The 13,585-nt window shown below is 47.9% G+C and overlaps 2 protein-coding genes across 2 annotated transcripts in view; both read right to left on the reverse strand.

Moving 5' to 3' along the window:
* Window positions 1-616: 616 nt before the first annotated feature.
* LOC131281267 (VWFA and cache domain-containing protein CG16868) lies at window positions 617-5,946 on the reverse strand. The gene is made up of 4 exons (XM_058310543.1): window positions 5,435-5,946; window positions 2,411-5,353; window positions 1,638-1,917; window positions 617-1,578 (listed from the first exon to the last, which is right to left on the reverse strand). Exons 1-4 carry the CDS (start codon window positions 5,840-5,842, stop codon window positions 629-631), a joined length of 4,581 nt encoding a protein of 1,526 aa, XP_058166526.1. The 5' UTR covers window positions 5,843-5,946; the 3' UTR covers window positions 617-628.
* Window positions 5,947-9,706: 3,760 nt separating this feature from the next.
* The window catches only part of LOC131282463 (angiopoietin-1), a 7,623-nt gene continuing 3,744 nt past the window's right edge, over window positions 9,707-13,585 (reverse strand). Inside the window, 4 exon segments of the mRNA XM_058311941.1 lie at window positions 9,707-9,892; window positions 9,966-10,152; window positions 10,218-10,405; window positions 10,488-10,619. Of these exon segments, the coding sequence (XP_058167924.1) occupies window positions 9,707-9,892; window positions 9,966-10,152; window positions 10,218-10,405; window positions 10,488-10,619 (693 nt within the window).

Here is a 13,585-nt window from a genome sequence, read left to right on the forward strand (position 1 = left end):
CTACTGGACGTAGCAAATATGCATGTTACGGACAATCGTACAAGCAACAACGATAACGTATACGGTTAAATCTCGGTACGACAGATTTAAATGATGCGGCACAAAAACACGTGTGCGCTCGTGTATTCTTATTTCCTAATCCTTAACAAAACAATACTTTTAACAGCTAAAAAGGCAAGCGTCTGGCGTACTGGAAGGACGAAAGTTAGGGAAAACAACTACAAACCGTTGTAAATGTTTAAAAATAAGCTACTTTACTACGTTGGCAGCTAGTTCCTTTTCAGCGCATCCTTTTCTTCTTCAAGGGCAATCTCAGTCTCAGTCGGTTTGAGGTGATATTGTTTTTCGTTGCATGATTCCTGGGGACGAATTGAATACCTTACCCTAAGTATGCTAAGTATCCGTTCGTTTCCGCTTTTCTTTTCCTTTGTCTGAATACAGCACAAACTACGCGGAAAGGGTTAAAACGACACAACCTGCCGTTTGTTTAGCTGCCTGGTACGAAAGAAAACATTAAGTACCATCAAGGAGGGGGATGTAATGGAAGCGCATTCGTTGAAGCTGCCTGTCCAAGCGCAAAATGCCAAAGCCTAGGTGGCGTATAACCACCTTCACTGTTGATATCCCACTAGGACACTTCCATATTTCTATGGACGGTCACTGGGACGAGGATGTGGTGGCCGCTGGGGGCCGTGGCAACGGGAGAGCCGGGTGCAAGAATCGTTGCTCCAAACATACCCGTCCGCGATACGGAGGTGGGCGATGGGAGCAACGACTGTGCCGCCGCCGGATCAATGAAACGATCGGCGTTCGGGCCGATCTTCGTATCGCCGTTTAGCATCGGTGGTTTCGAAAGGAATGAACTACCCGGCCCTCCGGTATGATTACTGTACGGACTCGAGACGGACGTGCTGATCGAGGCACTGTCCGACATCGAGAGACGTTTCCCTCCGGCCCCAGCATGACCGGCAGAGTGGCCAGTTGGCGCGCCCTGCGGATCAACATTCGACAGACAGAGGTGCTCCGATTCCTCGTGGTGCGTCATGGTGGAGTAACCGTGGTCTGAGGATCCGCCTCCGCCGGCTCCATTCGGGCGTCGATAATCCGCCGACATCTGGTACGGGGAGGCCACATTGGGGATGATCATGTAGTTGGCATTGTGCTGTCCGTTCATAAGCAGGTTTTGTTTGGCATTCGTGCGACTAATGTCACAGTCATCGGATGGACTGCCATCATCCAGATCGAACCGGGACAGTGGAAGCCCGTGGCAGTGATCGACCACCAGATCGTCGTACAGTTGCTCCGAAGCTCCGCTCTGGTCGGTGTTTTGCCGGAAGCAGTACATCGCAAACCCGACCACGATGCAGAGCGCTAGGATTGCTCCGGCAACCGGGCCGATCGAGCTGTAGGCGGGCGGTAGGATCGACTCCATGTTGTTCCCATTGTAGGCTGCATCACCGTACGGAGTAGGCGCTCCGAAGACACCATTAAAGCAGGCCAACTGCGCCGTACAGAAGGGTGTAGTGAGCGTGTTTTCTCCATCCACATCCACCTGGCACCATTCACATCCAACCAAACCTGAAAAAGGAAGTCACACATTATTCAACCCTAGTTTGAAAGGTTTTCGGGTAACATACCTAAACACTCGCTCTGCGTTGTATAGTCTTCACAGTGTACATTGGTACAGCTCTTCAGTTCGTAGTCCGTCTCGATATTGATCGCACTCATCGAAATAAGCTCCTCGGGAAGAGGCGAACAAAGGGGCACGGGAAATACACCGCCAGATTTGGGACGCTTCGGTTGCATCGAGCAACCAGCGCCATCCGGTTCACCCATGCCGTAGTCCAGTGGACACTCGCAGGGACATTCACACTCCGTTTGCTCCATACGGTTGCAGTTAAGACACGAATTTCCAACCTACAAAAGAAGAAATGCTTAGTGATGCTTGTGGTATAAGAGAAGTAAACTGGTGGGTGAAATATGTTTATAGTCAAATGTTTTCCCGGATTATTTTTATCCAAGTATTGTGGCGCGATTGGTGGATCCTTCATCGCTATTTTTTACGCAGTATAGTTGATCTAGTGTGCTTTGATTGCCCTTTTCTGCAGATTTTCTCCTCTTTGTTTACACCAACCACAATTAGTTAAGGAACTATCTGATCATTTGGATAACGAATTAATCGGTTATAAATTATACATTCACACAGTTTTGTTTTTGGTTCGTTTTGGGCATATAAACCGTAAATTATTCATATGATCAACAAAACTTGGAAAAATAACACTGGCACCAAAGTTCGCACTTTCATAAAACGCGATTAAAGTTTTATGCTGCAGTAGTAACAATCCCAATAGAAACAACTAGATCGCCAATAATTGGGAACCTTTATAGTAGGTTAGAACGGATTGCTTACCGTACTGCACGGACAGAAGGCACCACCATCGTTTGTGGAGTTGACGATGCCGAGAAACAGGTTCGTGCCCGGTATGAGCGTAATCTGGTACTTCGTTTTCTCGCCATACATCAGATTGGTGACGACCTCCGTCTCGGCGAGGCTCATGTTGAACTGATAGAATCGCTGCACCGTCCGGTTGACGTAGTTGTAGCACATCTTCTTTGTGACCAGCTGCTTGTGATTGAGAATATCATTGGCCACCTGGGACTCTTTGTGCGTAATGTGTTCCACCGGGCGGCGAGTGTTCCCCGGGCGCAGTGGTGCTTCCACCAGCATCGGGTGGGCCACCAGGTAACCCCGATCGTCCATCAAGAAGCACTTGATGTTGTCCAGCGAGCAGACGGCCGACGCATCGAGCAGCAGCTTGTAGAAGAACGCCTGCGTGAAGTCCATCGCGACGACCGCGATCGCTCGATCGTTCGTACGCCGCGTATCGTCCTTTGAGTTGGTTGCTCGAGGTTTGCCTTCGAAAATCGAGTACGCAACGCTGACCACGTACCCTGCACCGCCCGCGTCCAGGTAGGGCTGGGTCACGACCAACCGGCCCGGGTATGCCATCGCTTTCACGAACCACGGACGCTTCGTTGGCTCGAGATCACTGTCCAGTAGGCCACCGGGGAAAACCTGCAGCACTCCGTTGACGGTGGCCGCGTACCGTCGCACGATGTATCGGCTAAGGTCACTCTGGCCGTGGCGTACGCGATAGTCGTAGAGCACTTGCAGCAACGCGAGCACATCGCTGCGGACGTCCGGTTGTAGGCCGGGGTTTGCAAACAGTAGCTTTCCGTACGTGTCCTTCAGGTAGGCCATGATATTCTGAATGGTGCGCACGGTGTCCTCTTCACTTGTCGAGCCTTCGCGGTTGTTACGAATGTGTGCATAAGGTGATTGGAAAGAGGATGCACTCAGGTAAAGGGTGCTTGCATCGGCCAGGGCTAGCTGCTTCACCAATCGGCACATCGAACCATCACCGTTCGGGTGGAGCATATCCCCCGAAGGACGCTGCAGTTGCGGTGGGTAAATATCGATCCGATGATAGATCAGTGCGGAAAGCAAGTTCCTTGTCGTCATGCTGCTGGTGGCAATAAAGTTGTACTCTACGGTGCTCCGTCCACCGCCAGCCACCGGGTAGAGATATTGCACCTGTGGATTCCCCCGATCGCGAGCACCACCTGGTTCGATGGAGTTTCCGCTGTCCGCGTCAAACGTGCGCACGATGCACACGATGTAGAAATGCACCCGTTTCCAGTAGTATCCGGTCGTGCGGTTTGTTCCATAGTGATTGATCCTCAGGTTGCCCTCCGGATCGACGAGCATTCGTCTGTACGCCGGCGTAAAGTGTTCGCGCTCGAGCCGGGTAATGTTGGTTACGAAGAAACTTCCGCGGGCCGCCAGCGGTCTTGGGAATGATGGATGCATTATCGTGTTACCCTGCAGGTCGATGAGAAACGCGTACGAACTATCCTGCTGCCGGTAGTAAGCCACGTGTTCCGCAAGATCACTTAGATACAAATCAACCCCGACCAGTCCATGCACCCCGGCAGGGTAGCTCAACGTCACGACCGTGTCCTGCAGCGATGGATCATAGTACGGCAGATGCGCACGTAGGTGTTCTTCGATAAACCGCGAGGCGCCAAGGAACGGTTCCATCAGCGCCACGATGAACCGTTGCGCGTCGAACGAGTGCTTCGAAATCATCACCATCTTTCCCGCCGGATAGATCACCTGCGACAGGTTGTACCGTGCATAGTTCTGCGTGGTAATGTCGGCAATAAATTGCTTCTCCTGTGCCACTTCCCGCTCGTCGAGCAGAATGAGGCAGCTGTTGATAATGACCGGATACGGAAGGCGCGTCTGTCCCTCGTGGATCGTTTGCATCACGCTCGTCGGTATCGGGGATCCCGGGGGAACCAACGCACGGCCCAGGTAGAGGAATACGATGGGAACCTCATCATCATGCGCCCGGTATATCTCGGCGAACGCATCGAACGCATACTGGAACCCCGCCGCATGGTCTGTGGCCGTTTTGGTGCGATTTAGCGAGTCGATAAACTCGACCATTCGCTCCTTTTCGTCCATCGTCGCGCGAACAAAACGCCCGGTACGGCAGTCGTAGTAATCCGCCGGCGTAACGACTCCCTGCTGCCCGATGGCCACCACCGCGATGCGATCGTTTTCGTTGAGCAGAAACAGCACAAACTTACTGATCGCCTTGGCCACCTCGAGCTGATCGAACGTAATCGTGCTGCCGATGTCGAGCAGTATCAGCACGTGTTTGCTGCGCACCGTCGAGAGGTACAGTGCCTTCAACCGGCCGTCCCGCGGGTAGTAGTGACATTTGTACGCGCTGGCGTGATCGAACGAGGACAAAAAGAACTGCTGCCGAAAGCTGACATAGTTTTCCTCCATCACGGCGCTCTGTTCGCCAAAGCGCTGCTGTAGGTTGGCATTGTTATCGTCGATTGTCTGATCGGTGATGCGTATCCGTGGCCGGTTCGAGTCGGCGTTCGTTGGGAAGGCACTGAAATCCAGGAAGCCACCGGGCCCCACCGTGCCACTGCTTCCACCGGAACCGGCGTTCATCAGCGCCGAGGCGTCGCCCGAGGGGGAGAAATGTTTTCCGAGCGAAGCATTCGACAGTTTGGTGCTCTGGATGAAGCTTTGCAGATCGAACGGTGCTTCGTCTTCCCAAGGGTTTATCAGTTCGCTGTACGGGCATGGGTTGATCAGAGTGTTATACTTTGCACCGTGCTTGGCCCCGGTCTGTAGGATGTAACGACGCAACTCCTCGACTACTGAGATCGTTTGGTCGAGTTTGCGGGACAACTTTTGGGCAATTTTTTCCAGCAAATCCATGTCATTTCGTGCGGTTGTCGTGATTTCCATGTTGTCGTACAGTTTCTAAAACGAAGAAATGGATTTTCACATGTGAAAAGTTTGTTTATGTTTAGATTTTGTTTACCAATCGAAAACCAATCTTACCTGCACGCCAACAACATCCAATTCCTCGCCGCGAACCAGTTCGAAGGTCGATTCCAGGCGCTTAGTCAACTCCTGGATTCCATATTCACTTGTTGCGGCCTGCGTCGGAAGGCCACCACCACCACCGATTGGCACGGCATGCGTTGAGGTTGGTGTTGATAATGATGATGATGATGATGTTGTCGACGGCAACGGAGATGATATCACCGTCGAAGGCACTTGGTGGTTATCGGAACTTATCGGTACACTAACACTAACATTGCTCGTTATCAGTGGAACTATATTATTTACAAAAATAGTACTGGCGGGCGCTAGGGCACCCTGGCACTGGCCGCCAAGGCTGGCCAGCAGCAACAAAAGCACCACTGGAGCATAATAATACTGGTTGGCGTGCGGTACGCGCTTCATCTTAACGTCGGTGGTATATTTTTCCTCCGTGGAAAAGCTTTGATAAGCAGTGCAATTTTGGCTACAGTCCCTGGCCGACTGCGACACGGGTTGAGTGAAGAAATTCGGAATTCCTTTCACTCCGCAGGCACCTCCAGCGCGAAACACCATTCTTCATTTTCACTTCGCACAAACAGCGCGCCCGCGATTTAAAAAAACACACGTTTCCACACGTTTTGCGTGGCCGATGGAGGGCCGGCCAACAAAGGGAAACACACTTTTCACCGTCTAACTATGCGTGTTATTGAAAATTTTAACATTAAATGAGGAAACGAAGCACTTTCTTGTGCGTTCTCAAAGAAACTGAATAAATAGGTGGCTTCGTAGCATTTTGACAGTCAGCCATTTTGAATCGAGTTTGACAGTAGTTGGTTGAATTTGTTTGTCAATAATAAATTAACCAAATATTCAATTACGATTTTGCTATGAAAATCAGTAAAAAATCTTTTTAAAACACTATCACAAATTTAAAGGACCAAAACTGGTAAAAAATTTGCTTTTATTCTCCATCGTTGGCCAGGTAAACATTTTACTCAGATTACAGTTTTTGCCATGACAATTTAACATTTATGTTTTTTAATTCAACTTCAGTTGCATTTCATTTTAGATTCCAAACCATCTTGTTTCATTTTCTTAATAAAACATTAATGAACATGATCGCGTTATAAAATCAACTGATGCAGTTGGAATATCATGTGTCGTAGTTAGAAATAATGATGCTGTTGTTATGATGTCATCTGAAAATCCTTGTAACCAAAAATGGTTATAAGTTTAGAATCTGAAATTCTTTATAGGTAACATTGTTGATGTATCTACTTGGCGAACAGATGAGGAATTATTCTTTTGTTCCTTTGACAAAACGTACAGGGTACCGAAGATCAAGAGATCTTCCCATTCGCTTCAAGAGATTTCCATCTAGCATTGTCATTTTAAGGGTAAGATACGAGACGTATGTCGACTAGTATTCTGCTTAATTACTGTGGGAACTCTTCGCATAATTTTTCAAACTTAGACGTATACTTAAAGATAGATTTACCACATTAATTGAAAAAAAGGAGTTATCTTCCTTATCGCTCATCGCTCGTGTACATACAACAACATTAACACTAGAACTACCGGACCAGTCATTTTGACTGGTCAGGTACTTTTTCAATCACATTTATTTCTTAAGGCTGAACAATTCTACCAAATGTTAATGCATAACTTTCACACGTCCAATAGAACGTTAATTTGCATAAAAAAAAAAAATTTCTTTTTAATATTGAACATAATTTGCGGTATACCATTTGTGTTGTGATATTATGTACACTTGCTATGGAACTCGAAATAAATGAAACTTCAGTTAATATATTTTTCGGAGGATTTTTATATTTATTTCAATATAAAACATTCTATCAACTATTAAATTAAAACGATATTTACAATTGCATGTTTGTGTATGTGTGATGTGTGAACATGTATGCATGCATGCGGTTGTTTTTTTACGGCTTCTGTCGTTTCTTCGCTTTTCTTGAAGCGCGGCCGTGATTTTCCGGAGGGTCATTTTTCGATCAGAAAATAACGTGAACAACACGGGGAACGGGGTGAACGGAAAATCTTATAATCGAACGAACGAATGCGCTCCACTGCCGAAGGAAACGATCAATGTTAATCTAAACAGGACAAGACTTAACGATATCTAGCTCGAGGCCTCTGGTCGAGCGTTTGCTTTAAACCGACACATTCCAGGAAGGTTGGTGGTGGTCTGCTGGAAAATGAAAAAAATCTCCCATCGACAGGACACGCAAGGGGGACGCGATCGAATGTGATCGGATACCGCGTGTAAGCGTCTGAAGCGTGCCACATGTTTTTTCCCGCCAAACAGCGAACAAGTATAACTATGCCAATCGTGTTCCCATAACGTTGCGGAACAGCAGAAAACAACGCAGTTTCACAACTTCTTTAACCACGAAGTATGTACGCCGAGGCGTACGAAAACGGTATCGAACGTGGGCAGCCGTTTCCGAGTGCACATTCCACCGACGAGAGGGATTGCACCACCGCAGCAAGTGGTGAAAAGTTTCACAGGTTTCTTTTTGCATTATTCCCTTAATCCCTACAAACCTTCCGAGCACAAGCTGAAACGAGCGCCATCGGCTGGAGTAAGGCCGGCGCAGTACGGAGCGGATCGTAAGTCGTCATCGATTTGCCAATAGATGTCGTCGACACACGGGGATACTTTATGATTATTATCATCATCATTATTATGATTTCTCAACCAGAGCACCACCGATCGTACCATTCGATCGAGTGAAAAGCCCCGGCCCAGGGGCGAGACTTGCCAAGGAAAAATGCGGCGAAAAGTCGGCAATAACGTGGCGATTATGAAGCGGTGTGTGTGCCCCAAACCGACCCGAGACTCTAGAGCCGTCGAGCCGGGAGATAAATAAACGCTTACAGGTCAACGCCGGCACTCGCACGGTGTTCGAACTGATCAATAACATTCAATTTGTGATGATTTATGGAACGATTTTCCCGTTCGCGGAACTGCTACGCCGGGCAATCCGATCATCGTGCTCGATGGAGGGTACGCAATTAGTGAGTGGCGCAGAAGAGGGCACTCCGGCAAGGATCCGGGAACAACCCTTTTCCCCCCTCGCAACCACACAACGGAGGCAACCGATGAAAAATGGTACGTGTTTCAACGGCCCTGCAGAGGCTGCCAATTTTCCGCCTCCGGAGGCGGTGCCTTTGCGAACAAATTAGACACATAGACATATGTTGTCTTAGTTGAACTGGAATTGAGTCGTATTAAACGCAGCTCTCGTTAAATCGACATACAAACCCTTATCGTGTCTCCGTTGAAATTTGTTAGAGAGTTTACTGTTTAAGAAAAAGCTTTTTACTTTTACCCTGCCCTGCCCTTTTTGTTTTGTTTTTCAACACCCAGGCGTCTTGTCTTGTCCTCATCTTTTCTTCGTCTACATTATAAAAACCATCTTTTATAGGATAAGAAAAGAAATTTCGCGCTGTTGGCATAATTTTTGTCCTCACAAAGAGAGAGAGGGTGTCGGGTTCGTTAATTCATTGATGAGTCCTTGAAGAAGGGACCGTCTTTATACTACATTTCGTTTACATTTTCCTCCAGGGATAACAGGGATCCAGGGGTCCCCGGTACAATTTCCACTTCCGTTGCATTCCATTGTGCTGGTTTTTTCCCGTCTCGTTTCCCTGCTTGATTTTCAACTAAATTTAATAAATAAACAATATGAAGGATTACAATACACGAGTCGTCGAGAACGTGGGGAACGAAGAATGGGTCACTAATTCTCTCCAACTCGGATGCGGAGGAAAAACGGGGCAGTTCGTTCAGTACTACTGAGTTTCAAGTTCAGTCGCTTTTTCATGTGAGAGGTGTCGGATGTCGGATCGATGAATCGATGAAAAGCAAGGATCAATTACTAAAGCTCCTCGTGAAGCTTCGGAATCGCGTGGTGAAAGGAAAACGTTCCTGTGACAACGGTACGCCTACTCGATCCAAATTGCATTGACTTTCGAGTGTGCGTTTGGACACGAAAAGCTCGGGATAATGGAAGGATACAGTGCAGGATGAGAGAATGATGAATTGCGGATGGTCACCGTCTGGATGGGGAGTTGATTTTTCCTTTTCGATGAGTTTGTGGTGATGTTCTATGCTTACTTGATGATGAGTGTGCGCATGTGGATGTGTGTGTATATGCGTGTCTCCGTGTGTGTGTGTGTGTGTTTTAGGGTAGTGTGAGTGTGAGGAGCAAGTGAAAACAAACGGTAATAATTTGTACAATTCGTGTCACGGAAGTATCACTATTACGTCGTGCCGGCCACCTGTGGCTGCGGACCCTTCGGCTTGATCATCATGGTGGCCTTCTTGAGCGTGTAGTCCCAGCCTCTCCAGCGGAACCAGACGATGCCCTGCCGGGCGGTAAGATCCTGCGGATCGTGCAGATACAGTCCGTTCAGTCCTCGTCCGCATGACTTCCACCACCAGCCGCCCTGTGACGAGAAAGGGAAGTGTGCGTTAGACAAATCCATTGAAGGATCATCCCGAGATGGCGCAGAGTCTTACCTTCAGCATGCTGGCACAGTTGAGTGAGCTTCGGTCGTTGTCTCGGTTGTACGTCGAGAACGGGCTGTTGTTGGAACCGTACCATGGGTCATTCAGCGAATCACCGGCATTGCCTTCGTAGCCGTCAATTTCCAGCTTGTAGTAGTCCTGCTCGGAGTGGATCTTAAAGTGCGAATACTGGGCGTATCTGTGAACACAAGCAAGAACTTAGTAAACGACTGCACCCAAGCACCAGAGACCCCCTCTCCGTACCTCTTGTTTCCTTCGAAGTCCTCCAACTCCACCCGCAGCGAGTAGTCTTCGTTGTTCGTCAGCATGTAGATGTTCTCATTTCCGAGCCAGAACTCCTTGGCAGGATCGCCAAAACCGTTCTTGTAGTCCGCCCAGTCGCGGTTGAAGTTTTCGCGCGGATCTCCAAAATCGTCACGTCGTTGAATGACCTATACGACAGCAGGGGTACGATTAGTTTTTTTTTATCTTTCGTTTCACAAAAAATAATTTTCCCCCCTTAGCTTTACATACCGTCCATCCGCCATCAGCGATTTCTTGTTCGCAGAACACCTTCAGGAACCAGTACGTCGTACCGCGGATTTGCAGATAGTAGACACCCGATTGGCGCATACCGGCGTTCATCAGATCGACACAGGAATAGCCCTAGGAGGATAGAAGCAGAAGGAAACATTCGAATGAATAAAGGCACGGTACGGTTTTGGTGTGATTAAGTTCTTTAAAAAGAAACACGTTTAAATGGGTTCTCAATGATCGACTAACTAGTCTATAAAATATAGACAGATGGACCTTTTTCGTTTTGACCATTCAGAACGAATAGATAAACGATTCTTTTTTTTATCGAGTCACGAATTTCAAATAAATCCCACATCAGCTAGCACATAAATAGTGTATGATGGCTCGGCATGTGGCATGGTCAGCTACAAATGACCTACCAATTACTCTCGCCCCCCCCTCGGACCAGGCCACGGGCACAGCGGGGATGCAACTATTGAGCCGTATTTCAATGCTTTTAATGCTTCAACGCCTAATCCAAGGTTGGCGTGAACGTAATCGGGGTGGGAGGAGTTGGATTACTTTACATCCTCTTACCGTCTATCAATCTTACGAACCGAACGTGACTAATCGAGAGCATCGATGGCTTCTTCCTTATTATTAGACGGGCCCCGGATGCCCTTGAATTATCGGTCACGGGAAAATTGCTACAATATTATATGGCCTTTGACGACGGTGATGAATCTTCCCGAAGTTTAACTTCGCAGGCATAGATAGTGTTTTTATCGACTTCCATTTCGTTCCCTGAGCTGAGAGCAGTAAAAATAATCGATCGCATAAGCCAAACACTTGGATGGCTCGAGGCACAGAGTTCAAAGACTTTATAACGCCTTCGAGCACCAAACGCGGTCCAGAAACCGGATTTGTAAAAGCGGGGCCCTGAGATAAGCAAGAGTTTCTACGCATCGGCCGTAGGTCGGGAAATGCTAAAGTTCGGCCCCATCCGTCGTCGTCGGCATGAACTCGATCGGAGCATCGGGAATCATCCGGAGCAACCGAGCACACACACACACTCTCAAATGGCAGTTAGAACCGATGGTGAAAACACCGCGTAGCCGAACGGTGAATCCCCAGTGGCCATTCTGGTGACAAATGCGATCACACGCGACGGACGGGGAGGAGAAAAATGGCGTATCGGGTGAAAATGGCATCGAAAGAGCGAAGGATGATATGATGCTACGTTTTCTGCGTGGCCAAAAACCTGTCCATAGGTCAGACATCGGCTCCTCGTACGGTATTTCCGCTGCGTCGAATCTCGTTCTGGTTTCTTTTCTGGGGTGGGATTTAATTATTCCGGTGACCTTTCGTACGTTTGGTTTAGTTTGTGTTTTTCTTATAGAATGTATAGTAACAAGATGTTGGCATACGATACGGGATTAGCATTTTACTACTTGACCCATCGTTGTCACCGCGTCGTCATCTACCAGCTGAAACCGACGGCCATATATTTGCAGATGAAATTGGATTGGTAAACAGCTTCATTAGAAACATTTACCATTAGAGTTTCAAACAATTTGAGGGAAACAACAGACAGCTCTACAAGTTCCAAAGGCGTGGGATAATTCACATTCTTTGTTCCAAGCGATCTGACATTTAATGTCTAATTTAATCCGTACCAAAGTGTATTTCCCTTTCACTACCATATTCAAATCGGAGTGGCATTTATTGCGATATATAAAATCATATGTTACAAAAAGCAAAAAGAAAAGAATCGTACACTTGCCCGCAGTATGTTATTTTTGTTTGTGTAGGCAATAAAATTTATAACCCATTATTGTCCACTTAAAGTGTGTCTTGTTGCGTACTCAACTGATATCAAACGCCAAATCGGCCTCCGATTTAGAATCCGCCATATGGTACCGGCCTGTTTTGCGCATGTACATCAAAAACAAACCTGTTCGCTCTTTCGCCAGCAGAAACCGAAAGTAAAGTTTAATACGCCGTTATTACCGGCCATTCTGGCAAACTCTGGCTGCTAGTGGAACCTTTTAAACCTGACTGACCGTTTGCGTTTGCATCGCATTGCGTTTACGATTAATGGTCGGTAACGAATGGAAATGCTTCCTAATTCGATATTCCCGCGCGCAGAAGTCGTGTTTTTGTCTCAACCGTCGGGCGTGCCCCGGAGGCGGGAAGAGGAGGAAAGGAAGCATTCCAAAGTGCTGCACGAACCCACCCGCGGTCCTTGATCCATATCCGTGGTTTAGCCAAATGTCAATCCGATTGACTTCCCACAGCATTCAATTAGCCATCCAGCGTGTGTGTGTGTGTGTGTTTGTTGGGGAACCGATAATCCATTTAGCACCTTCCTTCCACTCGCCCGTTGGCCATTCAACCGTTCACGCCTTTCGGACGGCCGGGCGGTGACTCCTTCCCGGAGCGACGCCCACAGGCCATTCGTTTCCGCTAGGCGGATCCGTCCCATCCATCCAGCAGGCCAGCCCGGCCGGACTTCCCTTACGGCTTTTGCCGGCCGAACAGCGGGAGTTCCGATGCGATGATTGCGGTCCGAAGCGCGCGCGTCCGCACGATACGATGTGATAACGTGGTTGAAATGTTTATTAACACCCTTTTTTGGCTCTTCGTTGCCGGCGCGGAATGGGGACGGGAGGCAGGAAAAGGGGAATTGGACACCAGCCGTACGCACACTTCGCAAGGGATTCGACACCTTTCGGGTCCCTTTAAACACGCCAAAGGGTGGCGACTGCAAGTCGGATTGGAAATGTTTCAAACGGCCAATGAACGGCCGGTGAACGTTAATTGGGAGGGAAATGGGATCGTGACTGGCGAAATTTATTTGACAGACCTTTCGTATTTTAATCTCTGCCAGACACGTTGCACAATGAAGGCGTTCGAGTCCTTCTTACCTTTATTTATTATTTAGTTTTTTAGTTCATATACTCAGTAAAATATTTAAACTATCTCCAAAGTGAATATGAAGACATGCCCATCTTACTGAAGAATAATACTTCGAGAGAGATTTCCTCAACACACTATGGAACACACGCTTTTATGAACCATGATTGTATGTACCTTTTACCCAGCAGGAAATCCTC

Source organism: Anopheles ziemanni, chromosome 2 (genome assembly GCF_943734765.1).
Source record: "Anopheles ziemanni chromosome 2, idAnoZiCoDA_A2_x.2, whole genome shotgun sequence".
Classification (NCBI taxonomy): Eukaryota; Metazoa; Arthropoda; class Insecta; order Diptera; family Culicidae; genus Anopheles; species Anopheles ziemanni.